The 8,762-nt window shown below is 45.1% G+C and overlaps 1 protein-coding gene across 1 annotated transcript; it reads left to right on the top strand.

Annotated features, from left to right (window-relative positions):
• The first annotated feature begins 1,763 nt into the window (after positions 1 to 1,763).
• LOC106632058 (gastrokine-1-like) lies at positions 1,764 to 8,323 on the top strand. The gene is made up of 10 exons (XM_031064876.1): positions 1,764 to 1,850; positions 2,076 to 2,186; positions 3,187 to 3,319; positions 6,211 to 6,274; positions 6,387 to 6,453; positions 6,774 to 6,827; positions 6,970 to 7,110; positions 7,244 to 7,354; positions 7,701 to 7,842; positions 8,235 to 8,323. The coding sequence occupies exons 1-10, from the start codon at positions 1,764 to 1,766 to the stop codon at positions 8,321 to 8,323; spliced, it is 999 nt and encodes a 332-aa protein (XP_030920736.1).
• The last annotated feature ends 439 nt before the right edge of the window (positions 8,324 to 8,762 follow it).

Below are 8,762 nucleotides of genomic sequence, written 5' to 3' on the forward strand. Positions count from 1 at the left end.
TGACCCCGAAGTTCCTTGGCCCATTTTTTCATTTGCTTTTTCCTTCTGGACAGGATGAGGTTCTCACAAGTGGCAGGATTCTCTTTTTCTCAACACTAGTGAGGCTTGGGATTTTTTCAGAGGAATGCTTTGCTGAAAGAAGAAAGGGGCCTGCACCATTCTCTTTCTCATCTCCACTTTCTCTGAGGATGTTGATCTGTGCTGCTTGGTGGGCAAAGCCTTTCATTGAGGAGCCCTTCAAGGGCCTTCATTCTCTTGGCATGCCAAGATCTCAAAGTTCATCGCAGACATTTCAGTACCAAGCTGCATTGGTCGGCACAGAGCTTGATGTTGCAGCTGCTCTTGGCCAGACTCTTTTCCTTTTGGGTGTGAGAGAGCATCTCCCTAGTCCACAGCCTTTGCCCTGGGGAATATGCCTAGCAGAAAACAGCTCCTGACACTTATCTGGCTGATTGCTGTAATTTCATGTTTAGAATCAGATTGGTTTTGGAAGACCTACCAAGAAGATCACCTTTGTTGCCAGTGCATTGGTGAACAACCTGAGGTCTTATGGATCAGATGTCTTCTCTATGTGCAGTGGACTCACCACCTACATGGCTTATGAAGTTCATGGTGAGTGCAAGCAAAGGAATTCTGTCTCTCAGTGACCTGGAATTTTTCTCTCCTGAGGAATGACCAATGCAAAATTGCTACATTTCCACCTCAAGTCAGACAGAAACCAAGGGCTTCAGCAGTTGCACAAAGGCTTCAACATCTTTGCAGATCAGGACAGGAACAGGGTGATGTCACAGCCCCCATAAATTACCCAAACCAAACCCTACAGCTCCTTTCCAGTAATTTTAATGAGTCTGGGCCCATGAACTGGCAGCAGCCTCACCATGCAATGCCCAGCCATTGGGAATCTCAGGACAAATTGCAATAGAGCTCCAATTTCTGCACAGGAAATCCCTAAGGGTGCTCAAGATCAGGTCTTTGTGAGTATTCCTGGCTGAGCCGCAGAGCCGGTGCTATTTGGGGACTCCAAGAGAATCTGTCCCTCATACAACTCAGACATTCCCAGAGCAGCAGTTCTTCAGAACATGGCTGGCTCTGAGCAACACCACCACCATTCTGTAGAAAGGCAGCCAAAGTCTTTGGCATCACCTCATGATGTTTTTTCTTTTCTTTTCCAGGTTTGCAAGGACCCCAGGTGAATCTGGGATCATGCATTTCCCTTGATGTCCTGCAAGTTGTGGACCTGAAGTACTGCACTGGTAATTTCCATGGCAATGGGCAGGTGAGAAAACCTTAGCCCTTCCCTTTCTTGAACCAATTTGGGGGGCTCAAAGCCAACCCTGATGCCCTTCTCGCCTGGCATCTCCTCTTTTGAGAGGTTCCTGCCTGAGGGTGCAGATGCTGAAAGAGAGCAATGGGTCAGCAGAGGTTTCTGTTCAGGACCTTGAGCGTGGATTTCCTCTGGCCAGGGCTCTAGCATGCATCAACCTCTAAAGGCAGCAGATGGCAGCTGTCAGATGCAGCAATGATTCACTGAATCCTTAAAAAGGAATGCTCCCTTGATTCTGGGTCCTTTGGAAAAGACTGAGGGCAGTGCCAGCACTTCCCAGGGGGCAGCACTTCGTCCGTTGCAGCAGGGATTTTTCAGAAGCTTTGGGGACATCACTGTCTGCCTTCAAAAGTTACATATCTGCTTTCTCTTGGCTTTTCAGTCTCAGCAGATTCCAGGTCACAGCTGCCATTTCTCTGGTGCCTGTGTTTTCCAAAACATGACCCTCAGCAGTCAAACACATGAGGTGATTTTCGAGCAAAGGAGCGAGCAGTTCTCCTGGAAAACCATCTGGAACTACAACACGGTGAGTGGCAGGGAGGGGGCTCCTTCAAAACCTTTACTGGGAGCCTGGCTCTTGGCACAGCTGGCCCAGGGACAGGGCATGTTTCTGTATTGTCACCATCCTGAGTCCAAGATTAGGGGTAGAACCTCTCCTCTCAGCATTTGTGACTCTTGTTATTCAGAGTTTATCCTATCTTTTTGGGTGGAAAATCAAACTGCAAGTGCTCAACAAGTTTTATTTTTACAGGGCATCATTGCAACCAAACTGGTGCAAGAGAGAACGTGCTACATTTCCACCATGAACAGGAGTGAGATGCCCACCTTTGATGCTCTTGTCAGATATGCTGCAGAGAACAAGGTAAGATTCAAAGTCAGCAGTTGCTTGGAATATTGTACTGAATTTGAAATTCCTTTTTTTACCTGAAACACTGCTGTTTTCAAAACCCTCTTAACCAATTGGTAAATTAAAAGCCATTTTACTGCTTATTTTCAGTGATATTTTTCAGATACATTATTTGAAAGCTTTCAGAAATTACAATATTCTCGTTTGGATGCCTTTAGTGCAGGTTAATTTTGAGTCCAAGTCCCAGATTAGTTAGATTATTTTTACACTTATTTAAATAATTATTTCAGTTGACTTTTTATACTACCTTAGTAACCAAGACTTTCAATTCTTTGCTAAGTATATTTCATAAAGTCACATTCTCAAAGACTAGAAAAATATTTTTTCTTTAGAAGATCTAATTGAGGAAGAAATATATTTCAATTTTATAGAAAAAATATTTTGGTAAGCTTTTAAACTTTTTCAAGAGGCCTATATACCATGTTTAAGTTCAGCCATTCACATTAGCGCAGACATTATACAAATTATCTCAGCTCTCAGCATATTCACCTTTGCTAAACACTGGCTTCCCTTGAAATCTGAGAACTGAGTCTGTAAAAAAACACATCTCAAATAGCAGGAAGGCCTGTAGGGCAGAAGGGAATCAGGAGGAGACTTCTCCTGCCAGCCAACAGCGCGGGTGCCCCTGAGGGGCGAGGGCAGGGACGGAGCAAATGCCTTGGGAGGAGCTCTGGCTCCACAGAGCGGCCACACTCCTCATCATCAGTGTTCTCCTTGTGCTGCCCTTCCCCTCAGGCTCCCTGCACCTTGGCTCCCTTGGAGCCATCTGCCTTTGGAGCTGCCTTCAAGGCTTGCCAGTGGTGCCACAGTCTCACAGGGGTTGAAATGTGTCCCTAAAGGCAGTTGGGACTGGAACACCCAGCCCTGAATCAAACCTCCAGAGTGAGGAACAGCCCTAGCAGGAACCAGCTCCTGGCACTGATCCTGCTAAATGCTGTTTTTTATTTAGAACCAGGTTGGCCTTGGAAGGCCTACCAAGAAGATCACCTTTGTCACCAATGGATTGGTCAGCAACCTCGGGTCTTACGGATCAGATGTCTTCTCTATGTGCAGTGGACTCACCACCTACATGGCTTATGAAGTTCACGGTGAGTGCAAGCAAAGGAATTCTGTCTCTGAGTGACCTTGCATTTGTTTCCCTTGGGGAATGAGCAATGCACAATTGCTGCTCTTCCACCTTGAGATTGACACAAAGTAAGCAACAAACATGCATCCTTGTAGAAGAGCAGCTGCTGTTACAGAGATGTGTGTAAATTTACTCAATCTGTGTCAGTTTCTTAATCACAGAGGTTCTTGTATTGAGGTCAAAAACCATATTCTTTTGAAATATATTCAAGTAATTCTTTTACTCAGAGCAGTTAATCCTCAGGCACCATCCAAGTATTCTGAGCCTCTCTCCAAGCTGATGGTCTCCAACCCTCCTTTGGAAAACACTCCACAGCTCAGGCTCCAGCTGCTGCATTTCTGGCTTAGCAGTAGTTCCACGTACTCACTGCTTGCTTTGCTTTAAGGTTGCTTTGGCAGCTGAAAAGGTTCAATGGGGTTGAAAAAGCAAGTGCAATGTGCCAGGTTTAAGGGCTGTCAGTGAATGCACAGAGCACTTAAAATCACCTAAGCCAGTGCCTCTTTTTTTTTTCTTTTTTTTTTTTCTTTTTTTGATGTTGTTTGTATAGGACCCCAACGGAATCAGGGATCATGTATCTCTCTTGATGTCCTCAAACTTGTGGATCTGGATTATTGTGGTGGCAATATCAAGGCCTGAAAACCTTATTTTTCTTCAATCAAGAACAGAGGATCCGAGCTGCTGCCCAAGGCAAACCCTGATGCAATTCTCCCTCACATCTCCTTTTAGAGATGGTCTTGGGGATTTAGATACTGACACACATTAACTGGTGACCACATCTTTCAAATAAAGTCCTTCATTATGTATTAACTCCAGCTTGTTCCTCATTACTCTACCCTTTTTCATCCAAGAACCCCTCCACAAAAATATTTTTTGTCTCCCTTCTGCCCCATTTGAGCCCTTCAAATGCTCATTTCATTGCCAGCTCCCAACACAGGACACAGACGAAGAGCTGGGCAAGCCCCAGGGTGTGGATGGTACAAACAAGGCATTCACAGGCAGGACCTTCCTTCACTGTTCAGGGAAAGATGCCTCACATTACTAATCTTGATTCAGGTGGCACAAAAGGTAGAAAGAAAGAAGGGCAAAGCATTGAATTTACCTTTTTTATAGGGGAAGGGGAGTCTCCTTTGTGGGATTTACAGAGTTGTTCTGTTCCTAAAATGAGACAAGGTAGGGATTCCTGTTGCTCAAATCTTTACAATCAAGATTATTTCCTTTTCTCTAACAAAAATGGCAGGATGCCCCAGGTTATCCAGGTGAATACAAGTCTGCCTTGAGTACCAACACCAGCCATGCCACATCCCTCAGGTTCTGGCAGACTCAAACCAGCCCTTAGTCCATAATCAGGTGCACACTGGCACAAAGCATCACTGCAAGTTTACTGGGAATCTCTGCTCTACTTCTGATGATCATTGTTTTTTCTTTAAAAGTGACTGTTCAATACACTGAGCTTACCATGACCACTTTTCTCTCACCTCCCTGTATGCCATGCATTCAATCAGGCAGGTATCAAAGCCTCCTCTTATCAGAGCACTTCCCCAGGAAACTCGTCATGCTTCTGTGAACACAGGGCACCTGCCAATAAGGCAAACCCATTTTCAGATTTAACTTTGGGATATTATGTATAAAAAGTAAGAGTACACATCAATTAGCAGCAGGTTTCAACATCAGTTTGTGGAAGTGCAAGTTAACAGAATTCAATGGCAAGGGTTGGTCTATTGCTTACTGCATAGATGAAACCTGCAAAGGAAAATCAAATTCAAATCCCTTCAGAATGGCATACACAGAGCCCAGGGGTGCAAAGGGTGAGGGTGCAAAGGGTTTAAGAGCATTCAAACACTGACTCATTTACAAGGTGATTCAGCAGTGTTTACTACAGTTACAACAAAGACTGAAATACGGATTCTAGATAGCAACATTCATACCCTAATCACTGCTCTTGCACCCACACAGGCCCGGAGCTGTTTACATCTCTATCTGTGTGTGCAAAAGGACCTGTTAAAAATTCCCCTCGAGTTCACTGAAAGGGGTCAGATGCCTTTGCATTTCTCAGTGGGTTAGGGTTGAGTCTCCAGGAGTGGAGGATTCCAGCCCAGTCTTCAGGAAATCAAATTTTGAGTACTGCAAACCTGAGGCTCTGCAAGCTGCAGGACACATCCCACTCCACAGGAGAGGCTCGAGGAGCCCACTGCAGTGCAGGGCAGCTCAAAGGCCCCCTTAGCTCTGCTGTTTGTGGGGTCAGGAGATGGTTGTCCCTAATTCCCAGATTTCCAGCTGGCCTGTCCCAGCTGGTAACAATGGCCCCGTTCCACTCAGGCTGTGATCCAGGTAGATCATGTTCCAAGGCTGTCAGGGCTGAGTGATTGTCCCTTGTTCCCTGCCTGGGTCAGGGAGCCAATATTCCTGACAGAAGCAGTGTCCCTCCCACGTTTGCCTCTCAGAGCTCCCAGAACAGTCATGAAAACCAGGCTGGGGTAAAGCCTGGATGTAAAGCCTGACACAAAAGCACTGATGGCTCTTGTGGGGTTCCCAGCTGGGCTTCCCAGCCTCCCCTCTGAGGCCACAAACCATCTCCCCTTTAATCTGATCTCCAAGGGCAATAATCCCCCAAAACCTGGCTACTGCAATCAATGCTTCATTGGGAGAAGCACTGCTGGGAATCCACAAAGCTAAATCCTTACCTCCTTTAAACTATCCCAAAAATTGGAACATCAAGAAAAGCTCCAAGGAGCACCACAATGGAAGCTCACACCACTCTGGCACTGGGGTTATGCCTGAGCAGGAGAAACATCATACACGTGGCATTGCTGGAGGAGGCAATAAAACCTATTTATTTTTTTTTCCTACCAACAGATTCCTACTTCATCAGACTCCAGCAGATCCAAATTTCCAAAAGTACAATCCCCAAAATGATCAAGTAGTTACACCAGGAAATAATTATCAGGGACATGCAGCAGGGAAACAAATGACAAAATAATTTTATTGCAGCATTCAGCCCTTCCACACCTAATTCTGAAAACAAATAAAAGGTGGGAGGCTCACATCTCTTATTCTGCCTTCAGCAGCATCAGCTCTGCAGTCAGGATGCATCTCTCTGTAAGTATGCATGCTTTTCTACCTTATGAACTGAAACTTTGATTCAAACCCATTCCTTTATCTCTCAGAAGGGCTCCTGCCTCTCTGGAGCACTGAGGCTTTCTCTGGGGACGTTGTGCTCCTCCAGAAGGAGCAGCTCAGCCCCTGGGGTAAAGCAAGGATGCCTCCCTTTGGGGGCACTGATGCAATCCCAGGTTGAAAGCAAAAAGGATCCAAGGAGGACCCTTGAACATCAGATTAGGAAAAGAAAAGGAGGATTGTCATGACCAGATTTGTCAGCCAGAGCTGCAGGTACATTTCATATTTGATTTTCATTTCAGATTTTGACTGCAGTCCTTCTTGGACTCGTCCTGACTCCAGCACTTGCTGATTATGTGAGTACAAGTGAGCAATTCCACAATGCTGCTCTTTCTGTGTTCCCTGCTTCAGTGATCTCCTTGAACCTTTCATTTTTCTAAAGCCTTGGGGAGAGATAATCACTTGAAAGCCTAAGTGTTCTTTCATTTGTTTTTCTAGCATCAACAGACTGAAATAAGCAAGAAAATCTCCATTAGTGGAGGCTACCAAATTATGACCATCAATAGGAAATGGCTGGTGGCAAGTATTGAGCAAAATACCAACCATGGGTACTGGAAAACCATCTGGAACTATGACACAGTGAGTGTAGGGAGGGGCTTGTTCAGAGTAGCTCAAACACTCAGTAAAAACTGTTTTTTAAACTTTTTTTAATAGGTATGAAATTCCAGTATTAATGATTAAATTCCAAGTGGTCAATAACTTTATTTTACAGGGCTTTATGGCAACCAAAGTGCTGCCAGAGAGAGCTTGCTACATTTCCATAATGAACAGAACAGAGATGCCCAGCTTTGATGGACTTCCCCAGCTGGCCGCAGACATCAGGGTAAGATTGAAAAGGAACAGTTGCTTGGAAAGTTGTACTTAATGTACTTAAAAGTGAAACCTTGCTATTTCCAAAAGCAACAGGTACTTTAAAGACCAGCTTCGTCACACCATTAATTAGATTTTTTTATCAATTTCACTGACATTTTACAACAATGTAACTTTCAGCTTTTGAAAATTGGAATACCCTTGTTCAGACGCTTCCAGTGGAGGGTTTATGTGTTTGGCCAATGTTGCAGCTAAGTTAGGTTATTCTTGAAATGTTTATAATGACTAAAACTAGGAGTATGCCCGGAGTGAAACAGAGCAGGGCACTGATCTTGCTGAATGCTGCTGTTGATGTTTAGAACCAGAATCACCCAAGAACCCCTACCAAGGAGATCTCATTCACCCTCATGAGGAGAACCATTCGTGACCTGGAATCTTATGGACCAGACATCTTCTCCATGTGCAGAGGGCTTTCAACTTATGTGGCCTATGAAGTTCATGGTGAGTGCAAGCAGAGGAATTCTGTCTCTCTGTGCCCTGGCATTTGTTCCCTTGGGGAATGACCAACGCACAAATGCTGCCCTTCCACCTCAAATCCCACAGAAACCAGGGGCTTCAGCAGTTGTACAAAGGGTTTGAGATCTCTGCAATCAGGACTGGAACAGGGTGGGGTCACAGCCCCCATAAACGACCCAAACCAAACCCTTACAGCTTAATGGGGCTTAATTTTGGGCTCAGAGTGTTTTGGCCCACACTGAGCTCCCCTGAAATGCCCAGTCAATAAAAGGGTGGTTCTAAGCACCTCTGTCCTTCAGCTCAGAGCTGACTTGACCCAGAGCACTTAACAGCATCTTTGTCTCATGGTAATTGTTTTGCTTTCCTTGTTTTTGAAGGACCCCAATTCAATCTTGGATCGTGCCTCAAGCTCGATGTCCTTCAATATTTGGCCCTCACCTACTGCCACAATGATAACTTTGTGTAAATCCTGCCTTTCCTGAGCTGCTGCCCAAATCCAGCCCTGCTGGAATTATTCCCTGGCATCTCTTCCTCCAAGAGTCTCCTTCCTGAGGACTGAGCTGGAACTGATCAGTTGATGAGCAATCAATTAAATTCCTTCATCATGGAATAACTGCAGCCTGTTTGTCGTTGCTCTACCCTTTTTCATCTAAGAACGCCTCCATGAAAATATTTTGCCCCATTTGAGCCCTTTCACTGCTCTTTTCATCCCAGCAGAGCCAGAGGGCTGGGCAGGCCCCAAGGTGTGTGTGGTACAAACAAGGAATTCACACTTTGGACCTTCCTTCCCTGCCTGGGGAAAGATGATTCACATTAAAAATCTAGGGGGCGAAAAAGGCAGATAGAAAGAAGTGAAAAACAATGAATTTATCTTTTTTAGGGGAAGGGGAGTCTCCTTTGTGGGA

This window comes from Geospiza fortis, unplaced genomic scaffold (genome assembly GCF_000277835.1).
Source record: "Geospiza fortis unplaced genomic scaffold, GeoFor_1.0 scaffold687, whole genome shotgun sequence".
Taxonomy (NCBI): Eukaryota; Metazoa; Chordata; class Aves; order Passeriformes; family Thraupidae; genus Geospiza; species Geospiza fortis.

Bases quoted from the DNA above. Each gene is read 5' to 3' on its own strand.
- LOC106632058 (XM_031064876.1), top strand. From the start codon at position 1,764: ATGACCCTCAGCAGTCAAACACATGAGGTGATTTTCGAGCAAAGGAGC. The intron at 6,828-6,969 runs GTGAGTACAAGT...TTGTTTTTCTAG, and splicing joins CTCCAGCACTTGCTGATTAT to CATCAACAGACTGAAATAAG. The intron at 7,355-7,700 runs GTAAGATTGAAA...GTTGATGTTTAG, and splicing joins AGCTGGCCGCAGACATCAGG to AACCAGAATCACCCAAGAAC.